Below are 25,786 nucleotides of genomic sequence, written 5' to 3' on the forward strand. Positions count from 1 at the left end.
AGCAATATTGACCCACAGAAACGGACTCTCCCGATAAAGGGAAGAGCGAAGATCCCAAGAAGATCCCACAACGGGCCGAAACCCGGCTACTAGAGAGTCTGACAGCCGCCACTAGCTAACCTAACCTAAGCTAGATTGGCCGTTTCACCCTATCGCGCTCTAACTAAAACAGAATGTTCCAGCTGATCCCCAATGCCTACGGTCACACTAAGTTATGGTAAAACTAAAAAGCAGCTACGATAGGCAGCACACGAGCTGCCGTTATGTCAAACGAGCTGGTTTTTGTATTTATCGGTGTCTCTAGTGTGTTTTGTGATTTTTCCAAATAAAAAGAAAATGAAATTGCGCAGCCAATCCTACCGCGAAATGGTTAAAATACTCAAAGGTACAGTGCACATAATCTGATTTACACTCTTCTAAGATATCTATCTTTTACCCGCAGACGCTGGTGTCTATGTGGAAGGAATGCAAACTTCAGAGCTTAAGCAGCTTGCGCAGGCCGTGGAAATGTCCACCATGGAGCAAATCGAGGCAAACCAGGAAACCCAGAATTTCGAAACTGCCCGCAATGTATTTTGAGTGTACTTTGATCCATATGTGAAGTTGCTTTACACGTGTTTTCTTGCAGGAAGGCGAGCTGGAGGTTAATTCATCGCACCCCGTGGAGGTCCACCAATCGACTACCGACATGCTGCCGTCTGTGCTGACGCCTCGTTTCTCGCTTGCGCCCATGGCTGGTGATGTGGGTGTGGATGCCTCACAGCCTGATTGCGATAGTCCTCCCAGTGAGCCCCGTCTGCTGACTGTTCGTGCAGTTGTACATCATGCCCTTGACTGGAGCCCCTCGGCCGAGCGTCAGACTGTACGCGAGCGTCAGACTGTACGCGAGCGTCAGACTGTACGCGAGCGTCAGACTGTACGCGAGCGCAGTGCAGACGGAAACAGCCGCGTACTCCGTTCGCATTCGAGGCTTGTCCAAACCAACAACAAAAACAATACCTACAGTAGCAACGATCATTCATCCCCATCCACTTTATAAATCTTTGTAATATTTGAGCTTCGCTTCTATCGCGTGGCATTCTTCCTCAGACGGAAGAACGTTTACATCGGCTTTTCGCGTGCGTCCAGACAAGGGCCATTTCCCTAACCCTAAATTTCATCCGACACACTCAGACCCGGCGATTAAATATAATTAAATATATGTTCAACTATGCTCTTATTGATGTTTCAATATGATAATTATTATTTGGATTTATATTAAGAAACTTAATAAAATCAAAAGGCTTTCAGTGGCAAATCAAAAGTCCAAATTTGAAATTATGGTTGGACAAATTTGGACAGATTTGAATTATGGTTGTCCGTAGTTGCAATCCGATAAGTCTCTCAAAGATTTTGAGGAAGAAAGACGATCAACTGATTGGTCTAAAGTCTTTCGGGTTTGAGTGTGAGGCTTTACCTGCTTTAGGGATGAAGACTATCCCAGCCTTAGGCAATGCTTGTGGTATTGTACATACCGAAATAAAACTGTAGGTATATTTTAAATATCTATATTTAAAATCGGATTTTGTATTACTACTTACCGATGATCGCAGTGTACAAATGGTCAAGCGACTTTAGGAACTTCTTGCCAAGCACCCCATCCACATCGCACTCAAACCCAACCGTGTCAGTAAAAATGTTGTTTATATTTTGCACCACTGAACCCGGATGCAGACGCTGATGCATGCCAGAACTATTTTGATGGTAATATTAGATATACCATAGAAAATACGTATTTGACTCGATGACCGTTCCCAATCCTTATACCCTATATGTTCTAAAAATAAGTATGGGGGTATATTAGATGTATGGTGAAAAGCCGCATAAAGTAAATACATACAAATATTCTTGATCAGCATCAATAGCTGAGTCGATTGAGCCATGTGTGCTGTCCGTCCCTGTGAGCGCGTAGGGCTCAGAGGCTATAAGAGCTAGAGCAACTACATTTCGTATCTAGACTACTGTGATATGTCACTGTTACAAGTGTATTTCAAAACTTCACCCCGTGCCATTCCGCCCCACAAACGACGAAAATCTGTTGCATCCACAATTTTGAAGATACGAGAAAGTTAATAATTAAGATAAATTTAAAACAAAAAATTGCGAATAAAAGTTTATCCTGTTTTGAAGTTTGCCGTAAAAAACTAACATATGTCTATTTTTCCCACTCTTTTTGGTGGTTTTTTTGTGTCTCAATTTTTTTAAACTCATAATTATTATTTGCGGTCCCTGGTAAAAATAGTAAATTTTCTTTTTGGCAATTTGTACTCAAATTATGCACATAACACAGTAACCAGTAACTACATATGTATCCTGACCGTGTGTATGGCGAAAATAATAGAATAGAATACCTCAATTGATCAAGGGGCTCAAATATTATACAAAGCTTGGACTTGAAGAAATAAAATCCGTTCAAATCCAAAAATTCCTGTACTAAACGTAGTGAATAATATAATATACATAATAATAATATAATAAATCAGTCATAATATCTATAGAGTTGGTTCCGTGCTGTTTTTGTTTATACTTTTGAGACGGTAGCTCTCTACACGTTTTAGTATGTTTTCAATATTGATGAGAATTTTTTTTAGAATTTTCTCTATTTGATCCAAGCGAATATTTAGGCTGATGGGCAAAGACAAATGCAAAGGGAACATCAAATATTATGATTCAAGAAATATTTTGGAGTTCTTACCGATCCAATTCCTCCTCTGTTACTCCGGGTCGATTATCCTTAAAGTAACTCGGCCTGAAAACATATTTGATTAAGTGAGAATTTCTCGTAGGTATGTTGATATGGAAACATACTCTGTTGCTTCTGTGTTCTCTCGCAAGACTTCAGTCTCTTCTTCTGCGGCATTGGCATACCCATCATTATCACCCCGAAATCGAGGCTTCCGTCTGCAGTGGGTGATCCAGTAAAGGGCTGAAGACAGCTTCTTATAAACATACGAGCCCAAAATACTTTGTCCTCTGCTAACATCTTCAGTTTTTACCGACTTATAGGTTCCAATAAGCATTGCAATGACCATGTTCTAATATTGCCATGTTCCCAATGAAAGTATGTATATATAAAACGTTCAATTAAAGTCCCAATCTTACCAATAATATGAAGACTACAATGACAATGTAGGTTACGAAAAATATGGGACCCAGTAGCCGATTGGCCTGCCCCATAAGCTTGTACTGAAAGTCACCCAGTATCATACGGATCATGGTAAAGAATGCGGTGACATAATTCCGGAAATCCGGATGCTCAGTGCCAAAAAGCAAGTGACCCACTTGAGCATATGTCATGCACACAATCCCAAATATAAGACTGAAGCCAGGCAAGTCTTGTGAGCTCTACAAGATTACAAATAGTAATTAAGGAAAACTTTCCAACTATTTTATTAAGTACCCTTTTCACTGTCGCCGTGAACTGAAATAATGACTTATTGAACGTGATGAACTTGAATATCTTGATCCATACGAGACAGTCTAGAATGGCCATCATCTTCCCGTAGATGGTATTACACAAGCAGAGAACATCGAGACTCAGATAGCCCTGGTTCATCTGGGCCTTAGATATTATTGACTTTACTTTGAAAGTGTGCCACACGTTATAGACGATAGCCAAATAGCAAAGCTTGAGACGAGAGGTACTCGTAAAATGAAGATCGAATGGAATCTGTATGCGTAATACTTACCAATAAAACACTGACGTCGATAATATGTAGGATTGATTTTAAGTAGATCCTGCAGCTGGACTCTCTTAAGTGAGTGACAAAAGAGAAGGTGTAGTAAAAGACCATTATATACCAGAATATATGGATAACAGTCATGGTCAGACTACGATCGGAGAAGAATGAAAATTTGTTAACCGTTTGAATGTGTGTCCGCGGCATGGCACCACCAGTCGGAGGTATTTCAACCATAAGTCTAGAATGGAGAATAGCTTAGACCTCTCTCATTCGAGTATTTGGTGAGAAATTTACTCATACTTGACGATCTGAAATACACCCATGTTCTCGTTGTGCAGATTGAACTCCACCAAACACAACCTCGAGCCTCGGTCAAGCCAATGAACTGCCTTTAATTTATTGAGTTTTTTTAGATTCTCATCCATGTTGTAGGTCAGATTAATAGAGTATCCGCCACCAGCATATACGGTCAGAAGAGTCCAGATCGGTGTGACGTCAAGTTCAGACATCGTCTGATACGGTGTACCCTTGTGCATTGCGGTTTTGTCCTCGTCTGCGAGCGTAAATCCGGAGTAGCAGGAGTTGAAAAAACGAGCGAAGACCTTGTTCGTATAGCAGCTTCCACTGCGGACGCGCATCTGGCGGAGGCGTGGTGGACCGAGCATAAGGTTCTCTTGCAGTAGTACACGATGCGGACCTGGCGCGGTGATATTGATGGCTGCAGCGCCGCAAGCCTCACTGCTGCCGCTCTCTCTGGTATTCCAGTTCGGGTCGATGCTATCGGAGTTGTCAGCTCGGTCAGCGGAGTCGAATATGCCGTCGGATAGCTCTGGGTCTTCTTGTCTACCGCTTCTGGGCTGTTCATTCTCAGCCTCATCGGTCACAGTTGTCAAATTGGTCGGTGGACATATAGACGTACCAGTGGTCGATATTGTCATACCTCCGCCTAATGTGATGACAAAGTGGTTCTCCAAATAGTCCCACCAGTCAGGGACAGTAAGCAACTTATCAAACGAAATTACCACCGAAGGAGCCATGATCCGTTCGCGAAATCTAAACAGTTTTGTTATCTTTTCATTGAAGTGAAAAGTGTGCGGGTGACGCACTGAAACAGTAACTAAAATATAAAGTTAAGCATTTGGGATTTTGGTTAGTTTAATGACGAAGAAAATGCTCTGGTAATTTAAAATAATTTATTAATTACTCAATTTAGCATTAAAACAAGTCCCTCAACAATCTTTTCCAGGAAAACTGTTTAAAAGCTGTGTAAGAACATTTAGTTACGAAAATGTGAATGTGATGAAATATGTATCTTTGCAAAAAAATATGCGAAACGTTTTTCGGCACGCATACCTCTTATGTTTTAACGTGCGTTTGTGTTCGTAGACAGCTGGCAATTTGCCAAAGGAATTGCCAATTTACTGGTGAACACTGCCGACCACTTCACTACAGTCAAACAGGTCGATTAAAAAACAAATTTAAAGCTAGTCTTGAAATGTTCGTAAATTTACGGTATTTGGATTCCGTAACGTCTGCGCAAGGGGATAGATTTCAGATTCATGCTGCTTATTAGTTAACAGAAAGGCTAATCTTATCTATGTTAAAGTAAATAGTTTATAGTTCATGAGGTCTAGGCGCTTGTGAAGACGCACGGACAGACCGACATGATGACATGACCGATGAAGAATAGATATATTTATGGGGTTGAAAACGCTGCCTTCTGGATGTTACACACTTCTACTTTCACCACAAATCTAATATACCCTTACATTATCTGAGTATTGCGTATGAGAAGCGATTATGCCAAATTTCTGGGCAGATATTTATTTAATATTCAGCCTCCACTCACCCATTGATGTGATAACAAGAAAGATTAGAAATACCCCAAACTCCGTGAGACCGTCGACAACCTCCTCATCGGTGGTGTAGAGAATCTGCGATGTCTTCTCCTTCAGGATGAAACCTGCTCTGGACTTGCGTTTATCTTTTGAAGGGTCTGATATCTTCTTTCGTCTTTTTTTATCTTTCGGCGTTAACTGTGTTTGTCCTACGGGTAGATCAGCTTGGCCAAAGGTCTGCTCATGGGGCGATTCTGGTACTCGTGAGGTCATTTGACCTCGTCTGGGTATAGGAGCCCTTCTAATACTCGTGGACGGCCTCTCTTGATTTCCGACACCTCGTAACGCTCGCGGTCGAGTCGGCGGCGGCACTCCCCGCGACGGTCTTGGAGGGGGGCTAGGGCGCTCAACCAGCCCTTTCCGTCTGTTACCCTGATCCTGTTGGTCCATATTAAATACAAAATTATATATTTTCGAAGACAAAAGTTTTTCTACAAGCTTTTTAGAAAAACAAAACAATATCTGAAGAGATACAGATGACAGCTACATGTAAAAAGTTCAGATATTGATAGCTATGACCTGGGTGTACTGACCAGGGACTCAAAATATAGTAGTAGTGTGTTCTTTGTTTAATTTTTTGTAATCATCTTAGTTGAGGTTGGTACAAGGATGAATTATTATACCCGATGCTCAAAATGAGGTATATAGTATATTAGATTTGGGGTGAAAAGCAAGCGTTTTCGACCCCATAGAGAATATATATTCTTGATCAGCATCAATAGCCGAGTTGATTGAGTCCTGTCCGTCCCTATGAGCGCCTGGTTCTCAAAGACTGGGAGGGCTAGAGCAACGAAATTTTGTATTCAGACTTCTGTGATATGTCACTGTTACAAGTGTATTTCAAAACATCGCCCCGATCAAACAAAGGACGAAAATCTGTGGCATCCACAGATCTCAGACACTATTAAAGCTAGAGCAACCAAATTTGGTATCCACACTCCTGTTAGATCTATCTGTTACAAGTTTACTTCAAAATTTCACCATTTTGCTTAGGGCATTCTTTCCAGTGGCGTCTTCTTCCACGTACAACAAAACCAAAAAAAGGTTCATAAAGGTACGTGTGCTCTCAAAAATATTAATTTATTGTTTATATGAGGACTTGAGAGATGGAATTAAAAAATCATTCGAGAACACATTGGAGAAGAGTCCTGAATCGTTTCGTTTAGTTTTTTGTATGTTTTGTGGCATGAAAATATATTTAAAATTGTGTGAAGATGGATAACTTCTAGCATTGTATCATAATTCAGTTTTTTTTTTAAGCTCGTTGTTAAACGTCGTCATCCAGAACTTGCGGATTTGAAAATCCTCCAGATTCTCTTGTGGAATGAGTCGCAGTTTGATATCGGTGACCAAATGGAGAACCGCATTGAGGGCCACCGATGGGGACATAGAATCAATCGTTTCGTTACTCAACACATCAGGCAACGATCGGTAAACCTCCTGGAAGCTGGTGGTACCCTTGGCGTAGCTTTCTTCCTTTGGCACTGGGAGGGAGAGTATCGATGCCTTATTTACAGGAGTAAGGCATTGTTTCTGGATCAAATAATGACAGCCTTTCTTGAAATATTTCACGTCGATCACTTAAGCACGCTTCGCAAATGGCAGAATCACTTTGTTGACCTGAAAAATAAATGATATTTTAGATACCCTTGGGAATGGTATATCCCTCAGGGACCCACTTGCCTTGGTTCAACCTTAAATTCGGTGGATATCGTGGATATCGATTATTCGTTATCAGGCAGCAATCATTTCCCCATACTCATAAGCCTTTTTCGGCAAAACTACAGTAATCGAATAAAAATTATACCTAGATTCATTACCCGCAAAGCGAACTGGAAATCCTTTGAGCATCTGCCAGATCATTCCAACAAAGGCAGACCTCACAGCTCTAACATAAGTATACAAGGAAACAGTAAACCTAGCTATCCCGCAATATTATTTGAAAGAATACAAACCCGATACGAAATAGCAGATGCCCTATGCGAAACTGAGGCAGGACTCACAGAGCATCAGATTCCAACTTCCGATCCACCTTCATACACCTCAAGAGATCAATATTACCTTCCCTTGCATACACACCGACTTCTGAAGAAATACGCCAGGCAAATAAAAAATGGCAAGACGCTAGGTAGAGACCACAAAAAATCTATGGAAATAGATCATAGAGATCAGACCCCGTGTGCTCCGCTAATTCGCTTTCTGCGCCGGCCTAGACGTAGTCGTTCCGGATCCGGACTAAGATTTTGTAGCATTAGCATTCATTTTAATTTTTTTTTGGTTCCTTCTGAACTCTGCTTTTCATTTTATTTACCTCCGCGTGACAGTCCTGCCTCGATAGCAGCGCTACCAGTGAAAGCTCCCAAAACTTAATTTATTTTGCTGGTTGGCAAAAGAAAAAAAAATTAAAACTTACAAAACATTCGAACAATGCTCGCATTGCATGCATTTCGCTAATGCATTGTAGCTTAACCGATAAGTACACTAATAAGAAAAAAAAATATATATGTATATAAATTTAATTTCGTTATTTCTTATATCCTATATCATATTAATATACCGTATCGTTTATATATATGTACATATATGTATATAAACTTTGTTCTCTATTCTTTAGTGATTAAGCTACATTTTTTTCAATTCAATTAATTTTTTTCCCCTCACTGGTCGTAAAAAAAATACGTGTGGTATTTTCGGTGGGGAAACTTGTGTTTGCTAGTTTTTTCCTGATTATGTGGCAAAAGTGATTAGCTTTAAGCACCGAAAAATTTTCTGAAGTTATAATAGAAATTAATATGGAATAGACTTCTATTTTCCTAGTGACATGTTGACGTAATGGGATACGGTGAGAATTATAGGGATTTGCAGAACCTTTTCACAACTGGATATCATGGACGGGGGGGTACAGAATCGTGTGGGTCGCCTGCCATCTCAAGACCTCACGCCGGCGATAATGAAAGCCCCTAGTTCCTTCGGGTACGCCCTAGATATGATTGTGCCGTTAAGTTTTCGTATATGCTCGGAGTTAGCTTCCTGTAGACTCACTGGATTCTATTTTTTAAGTTTATGTGGTAGGACTCGAGATGCGGTCAAACGAACCCCCCAAGTTACCGAATGAGCACCGACCCAGAGAATCCCAACCGGCAGTCACCTCAACATCCCCTCCTATCAATCCCTTACTGACGTGTATATAACGTTATATATTACACAAGGTTAATCTAAGCAATGTAGAACAACAATAAAATCCAAACAGTACTAGTCAAGCCTAAGGCCTAAGGATAGGTACATTAATTAATTAACTAATCTTCTTCACAATCAACACAAAGTGCCAAGAGTTGTTCCACTATTTCTCGGCTCTCAATGTAAGCAAGGTTATCCTCAGGCAATGCAAGTGCACTGCTTTCACCAGATACATAACACAAATGACTGGAAGTCGATGTGTGTAATTTTAGATTTAAATTCTATGGGAAATGCAGTAACCAATTTCTTTCAAGCTGAATGTAAAAAAACATCAAGAGAGTACATATCACGTTAAGCTATTTATATGATTGTTTATTCTTTATATGAGTGTGCATGCGGAATTTCAAGAAGACGTTGTTTTGAGCACTGCTTAAATAAAAATAAAAAAAAATGTCAACATTTTCCCGACCATCTATTCAAGCGCCGCATAGAAGGTCCTGCGGCCATTTCAGCTTGCCAAATTGATAACTTCTGAACGAATAAAGATGTTTTCATGAGTCATACCTATTTGGGTAGCATACGAAATATTTAGTACTAAGGCATTTATTGAGGGGTCAGCGCTTGAGTGAAGTGAGTGCACAGGGGTCTTGCACCCTTATACATAATAATTATATATTTATTTTTTTACTTCATTTAATTTTACAAAAACTAAAAAAGGCTTTTGTGTTCCAAAAGTTAGCTTAATTATTTGTGTTCTGTAAAAAATTCATTCAAATTGGAAGCAAATTTCGTAAGGATAATTATTACTTGCTAATTCGTTTTGGGACTTTGCATGTCCAATGGATGAAATAAATGGACCTGAAATGGCTGCCAGCAGGACATCTCTTCAACAGGTAGGCAATCATCTTCAATTAAAGTTTGAATATGTCCCAACATCTATGAAGCGTTGGAGTAAGCTGCTTTTCAGGATATGTTTTTAGCAAGAGTTCTGCCGTCTTCAAATTTGCGGTGTGAATTTGTTCCTTGCAGTGTTGAGTTTTCAAAATGACCCCCAATCTTTCGATAATTTCATTATACACTTAAGCTATTTTCTCCCTCTAATTCTGTTTTTCTCAAAGAAAGTCCGGAATGAGTTTCCATCGTTTGTGCTCCCATATCCCACAAGTGTATCGAAGAAATCGGCTTATTATTCTTCTTGCCCTAAGTGTTCTTAAGTCCAGACATCTAATTCTGGTTTGCCACTAGGAAACTTCATTTTCAAAGTTTTGCTTCTCAATTATGGAATCCTCAAAGTCCTTTTAAGCAAAAAATACTATAGGAGTATGAAGGACCCATTCGAGCAGTGAGCGTGAATCCAATCAATTCTCGTTAATCGTCCTTCCACCTAATTAGCTATTTTATTAGAATTCTAAGATATTTTCGCTGTTTCCATTTTTCTACTAATTTTTTATCCCACTACATCTGGCTTTTTCACACCAAAACCAGCCGTTTTATATCGCTCATCTCCGCCAAAGCGCGCACACTGCACGATGAAGAGTGTGTGTGAGAGAGAGTAACCGCGAGGCTGGGGGTAGCGTAGCCACTGAAACGTCATTTGTTCCTTCTTGCTATAATAATGATTCAATCCGATCAAGATTCAGCCGTCAGACAACTACTGAACTATCTTGACCTGCGTACATGAGAAGTGTAAATCGCATAATGCAGATTTATAGTCCCAAGAACATCGGCATCTCAGCTTGAATTGCCGTAGTCATCTGCCTGGTACATCGGTTCAAATTTGTAATAACTTTAGAGGGTATATACAAATTTATTTCAGCTTGAGACAGTTTGCTTAGATCCCCATTTTGGTGATAGCATCGGCAGCAGCCAGGCCCATTTCGTGTTCGCTGGACCCCTCTGGTTCCAGTAGCAGGATGTCGCGACTGTTTTGAAGCAGTCTGGATACCTCCTTGAGGCGGCGCTGGAACTCCTGCCGCGAGATCTGGCCACTCTGCATTCCCATCTGGGCCATAACCATTACCGGGGCATGTAGCTCGTACATGATGAGTCCTGAAACACCGGGGCAGGCTTTAAAAAAGAAAACATGGCTTACCCCTAACTCACCTCTAAGACGCGTTAGGCCTGGTTCCAGCAAGTCGATGATAGCCAGGAACTCTCGACAGTAGCGCTCCTTGCGGACTATGTCATTAAGCGACATTTCGGGCAGCAGGTAGCCCTTAATGCGGCCGTAGATCTGGCAGAGAGAGTACTTGGCCGACAGAAGAAGGTAATGGTTCGGACGCAGAGTTTCACGATAGCTACTTAGAAACGATTAATAATAGATCCCGTGAATCTGATGCAAATACGCACCGTAAGAGAAAGTTCTCAAGTCCTGGTACGTCGTGAACGTCGATGGCCTCCAGATCGTTATTGATGCGATCCAGTTGATTCTCCAGGTCGAGGGCCGTCGTCCGATGATCGCAGCGATCGCAGCTGCCCAGATAGTAAGTTTGTTAGCCCCGGCGTTTCAACCACTCAACTCAACCCGCTTTACTCACGCCCAGTCGGCAGTCTGCTCCAATGGCGTGACCGCCCGGACCGTGCCCTTCAGGCAGGATCGGCAGACAAGCGCGCTGCAGTCACTTCCAAGCTCCTGCGGATCGGCGCATCGCTGGCAACGGCACCAGAACAGCTTGCCCTCGTACATAAACGAGCGCCGCTTGAGGGTACCCTGCAGCGTGTACGCATAGCTGAGCGTCAAAGCCTCCTGCTCGCGCACGCGCCTCGATGTCCTCAACAGGATGGCGTAGGACCGGGGGTCGTCCGTGTGCGCAGTGTTCGGGCTGCAGTCGTGCGCGAGCAGGAAGGCGCTCGGATATAGCGTTCGCGCCTTGGCCCCCTTCTGCCCGATTTCGAAGCAGTTGACGTCGAGGATGCCGCAGATCTCGTGCACAGCCTGGGCCTCCTCCTCCGCTGCAAGATCATCGAGCTTCCACTCGTCACGAAGCCGCCGCACTACCTTCTGCTCGTAGTGTGACCAGAGCTTTTCGTTCTTGCGCCGCTCCTCCGTGTGCGACTCCATCCGGGTAATCATCGCGTACTGCTCTGGCGCATGCGTGCGCAGTAGCAGAATCCGCACGATCATCACCAGCTCGTATAGGTCCCTCACTCTTGGCGGACTAGTGCGATCGTTAAGAAGCTCGGCGGCCGCCGGCCGACGCTCTCCGTACAGAGCGCACTCCTCAGTAGTGTGACCAATGCGCCGGCCTAGGCCCGGGCAGCTGGCCCCACACAGCGGCCACCCGCACCCAGGGCACCGGTACTGTTCCCGCCCGAGTCCGACCGGCTGGTAGCAGCCCAGGCACACCGCATCTCCACTCACGCAGGGCCCGATTGCCAGTGGCTCCTCCGTGATTAGCAGCTCGCCCGCCTCCAGCTGGCGGCTAGCCACCAGATAGCGGCCATATATCTCGGACTGTGCAATGTGGAAGGCGTCAGAGTTGGGCCCATCCTCAGACTCCTTCTCAGGCGTGTTCTGCTCACTGTTATTGTCCCTGTCCGCCTTCTGGTGCCGCTGATGCCTAGCCTTGTTGCTTTTGTGGTGGATCTGCCGCAGAAAAAAAGTGCTAATTAGTGGCGATGGAATTCGGAGCCATCCTCTGCTAATTGTATTCTAATTTGTCCCATGCACACCCTCATAAATCACTCGGTCCCATGCCGTCTGTCGTGTGGCCATCGACTGGTCGTTGGTTTTCGAAATCAAGCTTTTACGACTATTGCTGTTAACAGCTGGCAATTAAATAGCAATCAACCGTCTCCAATAGGTGTGCGATGTTCCCACTTTGCCTTATGCACACATCCATATGAATCAACAGATCAAGGTTTTAGCCTTTATCTTGGCTAGAGAAAAACTAGAGAAAAAAGTCCTGAGCTCCTAATAGTTTCACTCGTACCGAGTATATTTCGCACTCTTAATTATCGTTTCTCCTAAGATAGTTTGCCACCAAATCGATAAAATAAATACAATTCTAGAGCTTTATATATCTACTCCTATTACGCTACCCTTTTTTCCAAAAGGTATAATACAAATATTAATGGTCTCCCTCTCTTCAATTTAAATATAGTGCAACACGACGGTTGCCATTGCACTCAGAAATGATATTTCTTTATCAATGAAGAATACTTTCATTGTTCGTAGCCAAGAGTTCTTCTTCCTAAGTGGAATCTATGAATGTCATATATACATACCTACATATTGTACACATATATGCGTCTCAGCTATGATTTTTCCTGGTTTTATTTGAAATCACTTCCGAACAAATTAACCTTAAGACTTGCAAACTGAACATATAGGCCTGTCGGAAATTATTGAACCCCTCCAGTTTTACGAGGGCTGCTATTTCAGTTTCAGGTCTAGGTCACATTTCGATCAAATTGTCACGTCATATACCGTAACATTGAGGCATTCTTGGACCTTAGTATGACGTCCGTCAGTAAGATCCTACAGGCTGGTCGGAAGTTGTTGTAGAATTTTTAAGCCACCCAAAATATCGCATTAGTTTCCAGCTATAAAAAAAAAGGAATGGTCAACGGCTAATGAAGACTTGTTTTGGAAATACCTCCTTTTGAGTGCCACAGTGCTCAGTATGTGTCTTAATCTTATTGGAGAATATTTTTAAGCTAAATAAAACCATTTTTCAACTACCAAAGTTTGTTTTCTTATAGTAAAGCGAGAAACTTAAGTAGCAGCCTATCCCTGGTATTGTACTAGGATCAAGATCCATTTGAGTTACATATTCAGTAATATTTGGGCTAACTGCCCATATCCCCTCCCATTAAATTTTAATATTAATATGAAAATATATTTCAAATAAATATTTTCTTATTTATATGAGTATTTCCTACAAATTTAAAATATATTTATAATATTTATGTTAAAGTGTTTTTTATTTACATTGAATATGGGCCGCATTAAACAGCTTTTGACCACATTTACATTTAAATCAAAGTAAATTTAATTTCACCATATTTGTATTTAAAATATGGGTGTGTTTCTTTTTACTTTGCTGTTTTTCTCTCAGTGCATCTCATACTAGTGTACTAAACATGTACCTACTAATAACCTCCAGTCAGCAAAATATTACGTTTTTTTCCAGCCATCACAGTGACTTTTTCTGATAGACTTAGGGCTCCAACATTTTTTTTAATGAATTATGAATTATAATTACCTTGATTTGAAGAACTTTGCAATTCAGAAAAACTAATGAACGCAGCTGTTAAACAGCCTTGTAATTTGTTCAGCTTAAGCTTACCGTTTGGGAAATATAAAGCTTTCAAATGAAACATCGGTAATTTTTGGCGAACATTTTATATAAATGTGGACTTTAAAAACACGGGAATATTCGAAATAAATTAGCTATTATTGTTTTTTTAGTTTATTTGAATAGACACGCTAATTGGGTGTCGTTTAAGATACCGTTTATAATCGATGGTTAATTGGCTAAGCTGCAGCCTTTTGAACAACCTTCCCAAATTCAAATCCCGTTCGGAACGTTGGCCATTCGAAATTAATAGTATTTTTAGTAAAGGAAATTCGATATTCCGATGTAGAAGTACCGAATTCTTCAAAGCTCGGTGTATCATATGGATAGTTTCCTTCTGATGAAGTGAACTTCCCAGCTATGATAATTCGTAATTCCATCTGATCAGACATACATGTATTTTATCTTTGGACGTTGATATGCAAGGACTGCACCTCTATATATAAAGTTTCTACTGAATCTAGTTGTGCTTGATCAAGTTCTGCACAAAAATCCCACGAAGCATTTTCCAATCTATGAGGGTAACCTCACACTTGCATCTCAGTTGAGGCAGCGCAGAACAAAAAGTAAAAAGAGCCGTATTTTAAAATCGGACGATCTGACGAGATATATAGAATCATCATTAAATATGGATGTAGCTTTAAAATAGATGTAGATGTAGATGAATTTTACTAGTTACCACAATACATTTTTGGAACCCCTTATCTATCAGATAAAATCAAAGTTCGATCTGGTTGCACGGAGCTCTCCTCCGATCCGATTATAATTCATGATCATTTTTCATATGCGTTTGTTTGTGCTTGGCTGAAAATCCATTTCCAAACTTTTGCCTCCATATCGGATTCGGATTCATTCATATCCGACTTATTTATATCTTCGCTTATACACGATGCGCCCCGTTATAAATAAAACAAAGAACAATATTGCGCAGTGGTGGGGCATAGCTGTGGCACGATTCTGATTTCCCTCCTCAAATTCATGCCATCACAACAAAGAAAGGCACACGCTCGAATACCACAGCCAATATTTCGAACAAGGGATATCGGTTGTTGAGAGTTCAATCTTGTGCTCATAGTTTTAGAGGTGTAGAATTATACTGCATGGCATCAGTCTTAGAATGAGATGACTACACCTAAATCGATAATTTCCTTGCCTTTGTCTTGGTAACATACTATGCGATCGGTATGATTTCAGTGATGAAAAAGATCTCATCTTAATACTCTTCAATTTGGAATGAAGTGCGCTGCGATCAACTGGATTCGTTCTGCCTAGACACATGCGTATAGTAAAGCTATTTTCTTGTATCAAAGAGCTATCGTTATTCTAAGAAGTCTCAAGGAAAATCAGCACCAAAAAATCTTGCGCACGTAGTCTACTCCTGTACGACCAGTACTGGGTATGAAAATCGGCAGAAAAGCAATATAAAAATTAAAAACCAAAGAGAAAACAGAAAATCCAAAATAGATTTGTGTTATTTTCTGCATGGTGTCCGACGAAGAATTTGTATATACAATTCGAATGTATGTACATGTGTATATGTCGTGATGACCTTTGATTACTTGTGTTCAACAAACTAGGTGGGCTGGGCAAGTCGCGAAGCAACAGTCGAGTTTTGCTTCCCGTGTACTTTATTTGCCGTGTCATTAAATGTCATGCCTGCACATACTCATGCATATGTACATATGTATAGTACATACATATATAGATTTGTACACACGTGCGTATATGTAAATATGTATATGCGAGTGTTTACATTTACTTGCAACACTCGTGTTTGCTGTTGTCTGTGCGGCAAATTAATTTTTAATTATACAGCCGCAATGGCATCCCCACGCCCATCCACTACCACCTGCGGTGTTTACTTTTTTCCTTCCCGGCATCGCTTTATTTGTGTTTAAATTTGATTTGGCTGTGTTTCACTCCTGCTCTTAATTGATTTTAATTGTTAATTTTTTTAGCTCAGAACACGGATAATTTAAATGCCGGGCCGTACTTCATAAATATGTTTAACAACTTGTCAATTAATTACTCCCGTGAGTCGCACAAAGCCAAGCACAGTATGCCAGCGAATAGTCAGACCGAAAACAGGAATGCGGAGAGCAAAACAAAAATTTAGTTCTGACTACGCGTTGTTCCAACCGCAACGCCCGAATTGCAACTGTCGAGATGTCGTCGAGCGCTGGGAGACGGCGCTGTGTCAAGTTGTTGGCACCGCTCCAACAGCCACAGTCACAGTCACAGTCCCAGGCATGCTCGCACAGCAGCATTCACCACTACACACTCGAAACACTGACAGAGACACTGGGCTAGAGACGCCCCCGCCGAAACATTTATACAAATTTATGATTTTCAGATCACTCTGCTCTCAAACATCTCAATGGCACAGCCAACAGCTGCAGGCAGTGGCTGTAAGGGCGTATACTAGACACGCGAGGGCACCTACCAACACGTCTATGTTTATGTCTGCATACAGATTTACATATCTATCACTTTCTGTAAGCCCGAAAAAGTTTACAATACAGCCTGACACGGATATATTAAAGGATATCCTATTTACATATATGTAACTGGTACTCAAAGAGAATAGGGGTACCAATTTGTTCGAAATGATCGTAAGCGATCATGATGTATCAAGGATTTTATAAAATGGCGCTTCTCTCTATCTCTCTATTACATACAAAAGTTTTGGTCCTTGTCCTCCGATATGTTGCTCATATCTGCGCGAGCGAGCGAAGCGAATGAGCCGGGGGTTGGCGAGTCCCCGATGTGATTCGGTATTCGCTCCGTTCGGTCAGTTAGAATCAGCGTCTCAGCTTTCTCGTTACATCGACTGAAAACGGACTAAACGAAGCCAGTATCGTAAGTTTTGCTGTGTCAGATCCGAAAATATCGGGTTTTTTCTCGATATTCAGGGATTAATTATAAAGTAGTTAGTGAAAAAAGAATAACAAAACTATAAATAGGTAACTTACAAAACAACAAAAACAATGATTACATTTTTTGAAAGAAACTCTTTACACAAAATATTTTCATTTTTTAAATTCAAAATTCTTCGTAATTATTTAATATATTTAACTAATTTTAATATTTGGTATGTCCTCCCTTAGCATTGACTACATGCTGGAGCCGTTTTTTCATCGAATTTATCAGTTTTTGTAGGTCATACTCAAAGGGAATCTTTTGCCACTCTTCCAGTATGAATTCTTTTAGCTGATTGCGGTTTTTGGGCTGTCTTTTCCCACTTTCTTCTTGAAGTAGGCCCACAAATTTTCAATGGGGCTAAGATCGGGGCTCTGGGGTGGTGTATCAATAAAGCAGTTGTAAAGCAGCCAAGTTCTCACATTGGACTCTATGTTTGGGATCATTGTCTTGATAAAACTTGAATTTGGCCCTATTGTCCGTAATGAGCCCAAATTTCTCCGCACTGCTTTTTATACCCGATACTCAAAATGAGTATTGGGGTATATTAGATTTGTGGTAAAAGTGGATGTGTGTAACGTCCAGAAGGAATCGTTTCCGACCCCATAAAGTATATATATTCTTGATCAGCATCAATAGCCGAGTCGATTGAGCCATGTCTGTCTGTCCGTCTGTCCGTCCGTCCGTCTGTCCGTCTGTCCGTCCCCTTCAGCGCCTAATGCTCAAAGACTATAAGAGCTAGAGCAACGATGTTTTGGATCCAGACTTCTGTGATATGTCACTGCTCCAAAAATATTTCAATACTTTGCCCCGCCCACTTCCGCCCCCACAAAGGGCGAAAATCTGTGGCATCCGCAATTTCGACGATACGAGAAAACTAAAAACGCAGAATCGTAGAAGATAACTATATCTTCTAAAATGCAAAATCTGAACCAGATCGTATAATTATTACAGCCAGAATCACGAAAACAATATCACTCTTTCTCGCTCTGTCTCACTCTAACACACAGGTTTCATGGTCGGTTTTGCCAATTGCAAAATATGAGTTCAAGGATCTCAGAACCTATAAAAGCCAGAGCAACCAAATTTGGTATCCACACTCCTGTGATATCGGACCTTGACCGTTTCCTGTCCAAATTTCGCCACACCCCCTTCCGCCCCCGCAAAGGACGAAAATCTGAGGCAACCACAAATCTCAGAGACTATTAAGGCTAGAGTAACCAAATTTGGTACACACACTCCTTTAAGATGTCACTATAAAACGTATATCTCAAAATTTCGTCCCACCCCCTTCCGCCCCCACAAAGGACGAAAATCTGTTGCATCCACAATATTGCAAATTTGAGAAAACTAAAAACGCAGAATCATAGATAATGACCATATCTATCAGATTGGTGAATCTGGATCAGATCAGATCAATTTTATAGCCAAAAGGAACAAATCAATTTGCAGTGGCTACGCAGCGCGTAGCTCAGACTGATTTTCTGTCTCTCTCGCACGCACTCTTTGTCGTGTCGTTAAATATTAGCGGCGTCTGCCAGAAGAGAGCCATACTGACTTAGTATCGGGTATAACCGTAGAGTTGCGGTGTCCGCAGCAACTCACAACGTTCCCCCTCGTTTAATTTGTTTTTAAAATTTGGAGGTACTGTTTGGCATCCATTGTGTTCTCAATAAATGCAATATTTCCCACTCCTCGGCTAGAGATGCACCCCCAAAACATAACTGAAAATTTTCCAAACTTTACAGTCGGAATGATGTTTCGGTTATCTAAAGCTGTTAACGGCTTGCGCCATACTCTGGGTGGACCATCATTGTAATATAGCATCATTTTTGTTTCGTCGCAAAATATGACGTCATCCCAATACTCTGCCGACTTACTGATCATGTTAACAGCGAAAGTGAAGCGCTTTTCCACATTGACCGACGAAAGCAGCGGTTTTTTTTTTTGTGCCACTCTGGAAGAGTATTTATGGCGTAGAATAACCTGGCGTACTGTTTCGTGTGAAACAACCAAGTCAAGTTCTTCGTCAAGTTCCTTGGCCAGAGTCCTGACCGATATTTGCGGATTCGGATTAACTTTCCTGATGATTACGTCTGTCTATCTTCCTTTTACGGCCACCTCCAGATTTTGTTTCCAGTCTCTCTTCGTTCTTCGCGCGACTTAGGACATTGTAAATTGTTTTCCTTGATACTGAAAACATTTCTATCATGTCTGCAACAGATTTGCCCAACTGGTGATTATAGTAAATCAACTGGACAACGTCAAAGCTTAGTCTTTTGCCAGGCATTTTACAAATTTCAGAAAGTTAGTCTGTAGATGTGCACCGGTAAAATTTCGCAACCAAATCAAAGTCAATGCAAAAATAGAGCAGCACTGAGCAACGCCAAAAGCATAGATTACGGTAAAGTCCCGTTTTTTCTAAGAACGAGATCAAAACAGAGCTCGAAAACGAAATGTGTAAAGAGTTTCTTGACAGTGTCAAAAATAAGTAATCATTGTTTTTGTTGTTTTGTAAGTTACCTATTTATAGTTTTGTTATTCTTTTTTCGCTAACTACTTTGTAATTAATCCCTGAATGGTTATGAATTAAAAAAATTTGATAAATTTGAACCAAAGGCCATTATTTTCTTATCCAAAGTCAACAAATTTAATTTAATTTCAGTGTGTAAAGAGTTTCTTGACATACTGTATTTGTGTGTGCGCGTACGTTTTCTTGCCTGTAGCGCGGACACTGTAGCTGAAATCGGAGCCGAAACCGGAGCTGAAAGATTATTTATAAGCTCTGGAAAAACAAACACACAAACACAGCTGAGCTGAAAAAGCTCGCTGAAATCAGCTCAGCTCAGTTTGATCGATCTGATGTCAGTACTGAACGATAATGGACTGCGAAAAGTTGCTAAGTGAAATTGCGGTAAGCCCGGTCGTGTGGAATAAGCACCATACAAATTATTCCAATCGTTTAATTTTGGAAAAAACATGGCAGGCGATTGCAGATAAAATGGGGAAACCAGGTACGTTTTATTATTGACCTTTTGTATGTGCATTTATCTGCATGTACATATGTATATGAGGACTGAAAAAGATAAGCAAGAAGAAAAGAAAATAGACAGTGGGGCAAAATATATTTGAGTTATTTTTTATTTAAGTATTTAGATGATACACTTTTGTAAAGTCAAGTTTAGAATAATAGGGTAAAATAGTAGTGTGGTTAATAATAATTATAATGAACAAATAAGACTCATGTATGTTTTAGTAAGGAAATATGACAAAAATGTTTTTTATAATTAAAATAATACGAATTTTTTGGTCATATTATTCGGCAATGTTTGGCATCAGTGGCCCCAATACAATTGAGAAAAGTCGACTGGCAATTTTTTTGTGCTCTGTGCAATATGGTGGAAATAGCAGTCGCCAATATCTGAAACATTCCATATTTTTATTTTCAGCGGAGCAGTGCAAAAAAAAATTTAAATATTTGAAAGACGAATATCGCAAGGCTCAGCGAAATGTGTCAAAACTCGCATCAGGAGCAGCAGCAGCGGAGTCTCATGTTTCGAAATTTAAATATTTCAATTTGATGCATTTTTTGAAGGATGATTTCGGTGGAGACGCCTGCGGACTAATGGACGAAAAATCAATGGCATTTAGTGACAATACGACTCAAATTATGACGGTGCGAAGTGCAAAAGATGACTTCGAAAAGGCAGGACCGTCCAAGCAACGACAAGAAGACATGGACAATGAAATTATTGAGATCGAAAAAGAGAAAGAGATCGAGAAAATAGAAAATAATGGCAATAACAAAGAATCTGACGATTTGCTATTTTTCAAAAGTTTGATACCTTTGATGCCGAGCTCGCTGTCAGCAAGCCAGAAACTGCGGATGAGGACTGACTTTCTAAATGTCGTCCTGAAATATTTGGACGAAGACTAATTGTATTTATTTTAATAATTTATATTTTTTGTTGGTATTTTCTTATGTACAAACATTATACTTTCTCTTATATTATACATTATGCATACTCTTATTACACTCAATTACATACAATTACAGTGGGGTGCAAAAGTGAGTACATACTCAAAAAACTCGCATGTACTCAGTTTTGCACTTTTACAAAAATCAAAGAAAATAACATCGTATTAATATTTTGTCCATAGACCCTTATTAGCTATTACTTTATTAACACGGTTTAGCATATTCTCTACCAAATTCTCAATAATAGCTTTTGGAATACGATTCCTCTCCAATTCTACGCGACTCCAGAGATCGCCTAGGTAAAATGGGGCTAATTTGTACTGACCGAGCCGTCGTTTCACGATTGACCATAAGTTTTCAATCGGATTGACTTTGAGCTGGCCACTGCATCAGTTTAAAATTTTGATTTCCTAGCCGTTCTCTAACAATTTTCGCAGTGTGCTTCGGATCCCCATCTTGTTGAAATGTTATTTGTGGTTCGGAATAAGCACATTTCTCCAGAAAATTGGGAAAATGGGTTTGCTAAATGTTTAAGTAGTCCTCTTTTCGCATTACCTACGTGCCACCATGTGAAACATCCCCAAACCATAATATTTCCAGCGCCATGTTTAACAGTTTGCTTGGCATGATGTCTTTCAAGTTTCTCTCCGGGCCTGCGCCGGGCCTGTACTGCTTCCCATCCGATTGATAACGGTTAAATTTAGATTCATCACACCAGGTAACACGTTTCCAATCATCCGTGGTCCAATTTTTATTTCAACCTTAACATTTTTTTCCGACAACGCAGGTTTATTTTGCTTAACGGCTGCTTTGTACCCAATGTTGCGAAGGGCTCTTCTAGCTGTCCTGCAACTAACATTTTTGTTTATGGCCATAGAAGCATTCTTTGGTGTTAGCAACTTATTTTTTCTCATTTCCGACATCATAAGTCTAGTGTCTCAGTCCGTTAACTTCTTAGGGCGGCCTTGGACTTGAGGTTTGGGGACAGCATTTCGCCCTTTTTTTGTACTCTGATCACCACCGATTGACTAATGCCAAGCTTTTCTATCAGTAAGGCACACAATATTATTTTCAACATTTTTCATTTTTAAGCACACGATAGACACTGTCTATTGAATTGAAGAAATCTGCTTCGATTTGTAAGAGGCAAGTCTTAATGTGATTTATGTATGTATAACAAAAATACAAAAAGAAGAGATTTAACTGTAAATCTGCAAGCTTTTTTGCTGATAAGAACTTGAAAGAGCGAAAATAGATGAAAATAACGAAAAGTGCAAAACTGAGTCCATGCGAGTTTTGTTTTTGCTTTTTTTGTTTTTCACTCTTTGACAACTTCTCATTTCGCTTTGGTATTATTACCTATTTGCTAAGAATAAAGTGTATTGATATGGAAAAAAAGTTATTTTGCTTTGCTTTATTCGTTTGGCTGCTATGGGCGGCGAAAGTCAGTGATTATGATGATTATGGTGATTATGTACTCACTTTTGCACCCCACTGTACACATACAGTAGTCGGTCCAATGCGCCGAAGGTGCGAGGGGTCGAGGAAAAGCACCGCTTATGTGCTATCAGGATCGCCAGCGCGCTTAGAACTTTGTCCGACGACGCAGCACTGGTCATCGCTGGACTAGTTCCAATAGCAGAGCAAGTGCGAGAAAAGGCCGAGGTATATGAGCTATTTCGCAGGGACACCTGCGACCCTCCCACGAAAGTCAGCCATTCCACGAGGAATCACCTAGGCACGAGATCGTCAGGAGATGGCAGACTCCACATCGTCTGCCATCTCCTGACGAATAAAGGACGCTGGACCCACAGGCTTATTGCATACATCAAGCTGTGGTTGGAGATCTTACCTTCAGGTCGTACCTGAAGCGGTTTGGCCACGAAACTAAGGACTGGTGCCCATCTTGCGGTGGAGTATCGTGGAGGACGCCCATCACGTCTTCTTCGAGTGCCACCGCTTCGAGTATGAGAGCCATCACCATCCGCGTTGGAGTGATCGTGCCACTCATAGTATCAGACCCCAAGGCGTGGGATGCCACCATTAAGTTCGCCGCCATTATAATGCGGGAGCTACGGAGAACAGAGAGATAAAGGAAAGTGTCGGAGGAGGCCGTACCCCACAGCTACGCCCAATTACCCGACCTACAAAACCACAGACTCAGACCCTCACAACTTTCTGTAAATTTTAATATAAAAATAAAGGTAATCGAATACTAAAGAATTACTTCATATGTACAAACATACACATAACGAAAAAAAAACGAGGGGGAACGTTGTGAGTTGCTGCGGACACCGCAACTCTACAGCGGCAGACGCCGCTAATATTAAACGACACGACAAAGAGTGCGTGCGAGAGAGACAGAAAATCAGTCTGAGCGTGACGTCAGGCGATGCGTAGCCAGTGCAAATGGATTTGTTTCCTTCGGCTATAAAAAAGGATCTGATCTGATCCAGATTCAGCAATCTGATTGATATGATCATTATCTATGATTTTTAGTTTTCTCGTATCTGCAATATTGTGGATGCAACAGATTTTCGTCCTTTGGGGGGGGGGGGGGGGGGGGGGGGTATCGCGGAAGTGGGCGGGGCGAAGTTTTGAAATATTTTTGTAGCAGTGACGTATCACAGAAGTATGGATCCAAAACATCGTTGCTCTAACTCGTCTTTGAGTATTAGGCGCTGAAGGGGACGGACAGATGGACAGACGGACGGACGGACGGACGGACGGACGGACGGACGGACAGACAGACAGGGCTCAATCGACTCGGCTATTGATGCTGATAGGGTCGGAAACGATTCCTTCTGGACGTTACACACATCCACTTTCACCACAAATCTAATATACCCAAATACTCATTTTGAGTATCGGGTATAACAACATTGTCCCAGCAAGAACGGACTATCAAGGTCCAATGAAGTACACGGATACTCCATTCAGCACCATCATCCCTCACAGAGACGAATGGCTCGAGGGACTCCTAGGCCCAGATGGAGCCATAAGCATCTTTATGGAGGAGGAATATACTCTGAACAGCTAAACATAAGGCAATGATTCAGGCTTCCGGATCACTGTGAATTTGCAAGCAAACGTTGCTTCTAACTTTGCATGCATATTTTTTTGTTAAGGTTCTTAACTCTAAACAAATTCTAATTTTAAAATAATTGAAGTGACTATCGCAAATTTGACCTAACCAGGTGGTCTCGTCGGGAGCCGAAGCTCGTTCGTGTGGTCCCTTATCGTCAGTGCGTTTTTGCTTGAAAGGTTTTTCGCGGACGAATTTTATTATAAAGTTTTAACCCTTACGAGCCACCAACAAAAAATTACGTATTGCACTTTTTGCCGAATTCATGTTCCGGGAATAAAATTTATTCATGTTCCGAAATGTGCATTGAAGCGTAAGTTGTGGGAGCAAAGCCTCGGGTGCAGCCTTGGCGCTAATTCTAAACTTTGCGATAGTCACTTCAATTATTTTATAATTAGAATTTAAGACTGACTTTTGCCGACGAGATCACCTTATATAATTGCATCATGACCTAATCTAAGCTAGATTGGCCGTTTCACTCTATCGCGCTCTAACTAAAACAGAATGTTCCAGCTGACCCCCACTGCCTATGGTCACACTAAGTTATGATAAAACTAAAAAGCAGCTACGATAGGCAGCACACGAGCTGCCGTTATGTCAAACGAGCTGGTTTTTGTATTTATCGGTGTCTCTAGTGTGTTTTGTGATTTTTCCAAATAAAAAGAAAATGAAATTGCGCAGCCAAACCTACCGCGAAATGGTTAAAATACTCAAAGGTACAGTGGACATAATCTGATTTACACTCTTCTAAGATATCTATCTTTTACCCGCAGACGCTGGTGTCTATGTGGAAGGAATGCAAACTTCAGAGCTTAAGCAGCTTTTGCAGACCGTAGAAATGTCCACCATGGAGCGAATTGAGGCAAACCAGGAAAACCAGAATTTTGAAAGTGCCCACAATGTATTTTGAGTGTACTTTGATCCATATGTGAAGTTGCTTTACACGTGTTTTCTTGCAGGAGGGCGAGCTGGAGGTTAATTCATCGCACCCCGTGGAGGTCCACCAATCGACTACCGACATGCTGCCGTCTGTGCTGACGCCTCGTTTCTCGCTTGCGCCCATGGCTGGTGATGTGGGTGTGAATATCTCTCAGCCTGGTTGCGATAGTCCTTCCAGTGAGCCACTTCTTCTGTCGCCTCGTTTCTCGCTTTCGCCCATCGCTAGTGATCTGGGTGTGGATCTCTCACAGCCTGATTGCGATAGTTCTTCCAGTGAGCCCCTTCTGCTGACGCCTCGTTTCTCGCTTTCGCCCACGGCTGGTGATGTGGGTGTGGATGTCTCACAGCCTGATTGCGATAGTCCTCCCAGTGAGCCCCTTCTGCTGATTGTTCGTGCAGTTGTACATCATGCCCTTGAGTGGAGCCCCTCGGCCGAGCGTCAGACTGTACGCGAGCGTCGGACTGTACGCGAGCGCAGTGCAGACGGAAACAGCCGCGTACTCCGTTCGCATTCGAGGCGTGTCCAAACCAACAACAAAAACAATACCTAGAGTAGCAACGATCATTCATCCCCATCCACTTTATAAATCTTTGTAATATTTGAGCTTCGCTTCTATCGCGTGGCATTCTTCCTCAGACGGAAGAACGTTTACATCGGCTTTTCGCGTGCGTCCAGACAAGGGCCATTTCCCTAACCCTAAATTTCATCCGACACACTCAGACCCGGCGATTAAATATAATTAAATATATGTTCAACTATGCTCTTA

General features: G+C 41.4%; 4 protein-coding genes across 6 annotated transcripts; 2 read left to right on the forward strand and 2 right to left on the reverse strand.

Annotated features, from left to right (window-relative positions):
* The first annotated feature begins 231 nt into the window (after nucleotides 1-231).
* LOC6901192 (uncharacterized) lies at nucleotides 232-25,786 on the forward strand. 3 transcript variants are annotated; one of them, XM_033383179.1, is made up of 4 exons: nucleotides 232-385; nucleotides 443-570; nucleotides 629-849; nucleotides 904-1,219. In XM_033383179.1, the coding sequence occupies exons 1-4, from the start codon at nucleotides 337-339 to the stop codon at nucleotides 1,037-1,039; spliced, it is 534 nt and encodes a 177-aa protein (XP_033239070.1). In that variant the 5' UTR covers nucleotides 232-336; the 3' UTR covers nucleotides 1,040-1,219. The 3 variants fall into 3 exon arrangements, with proteins under 3 accessions (XP_033239070.1, XP_033239069.1, XP_002133891.3); XM_033383178.1 differs by lacking the exons at nucleotides 629-849; nucleotides 904-1,219 and adding an exon at nucleotides 25,040-25,786; XM_002133855.3 differs by lacking the exons at nucleotides 232-385; nucleotides 443-570; nucleotides 629-849; nucleotides 904-1,219 and adding exons at nucleotides 24,640-24,796; nucleotides 24,854-24,981; nucleotides 25,040-25,786.
* LOC6901191 (polycystic kidney disease 2-like 2 protein) lies at nucleotides 2,451-6,108 on the reverse strand. The gene is made up of 8 exons (XM_002133856.3): nucleotides 5,572-6,108; nucleotides 4,023-4,839; nucleotides 3,729-3,960; nucleotides 3,440-3,667; nucleotides 3,142-3,384; nucleotides 2,848-3,074; nucleotides 2,735-2,788; nucleotides 2,451-2,664 (listed from the first exon to the last, which is right to left on the reverse strand). Exons 1-8 carry the CDS (start codon nucleotides 6,008-6,010, stop codon nucleotides 2,532-2,534), a joined length of 2,373 nt encoding a protein of 790 aa, XP_002133892.3. The 5' UTR covers nucleotides 6,011-6,108; the 3' UTR covers nucleotides 2,451-2,531.
* On the reverse strand, nucleotides 10,585-16,284 carry SmydA-4 (SET and MYND domain containing, arthropod-specific, member 4). Its single transcript, XM_001354520.4, has 5 exons — nucleotides 15,960-16,284; nucleotides 11,335-12,383; nucleotides 11,147-11,269; nucleotides 10,901-11,094; nucleotides 10,585-10,846 (listed from the first exon to the last, which is right to left on the reverse strand). Exons 1-5 carry the CDS (start codon nucleotides 15,975-15,977, stop codon nucleotides 10,629-10,631), a joined length of 1,602 nt encoding a protein of 533 aa, XP_001354556.2. The 5' UTR covers nucleotides 15,978-16,284; the 3' UTR covers nucleotides 10,585-10,628.
* Nucleotides 19,609-21,644, forward strand: LOC26532389 (uncharacterized). The gene is made up of 2 exons (XM_015185974.2): nucleotides 19,609-20,030; nucleotides 20,466-21,644. Exons 1-2 carry the CDS (start codon nucleotides 19,898-19,900, stop codon nucleotides 20,951-20,953), a joined length of 621 nt encoding a protein of 206 aa, XP_015041460.2. The 5' UTR covers nucleotides 19,609-19,897; the 3' UTR covers nucleotides 20,954-21,644.

Source organism: Drosophila pseudoobscura, chromosome X (assembly GCF_009870125.1).
Source record: "Drosophila pseudoobscura strain MV-25-SWS-2005 chromosome X, UCI_Dpse_MV25, whole genome shotgun sequence".
Classification (NCBI taxonomy): domain Eukaryota; kingdom Metazoa; phylum Arthropoda; class Insecta; order Diptera; family Drosophilidae; genus Drosophila; species Drosophila pseudoobscura.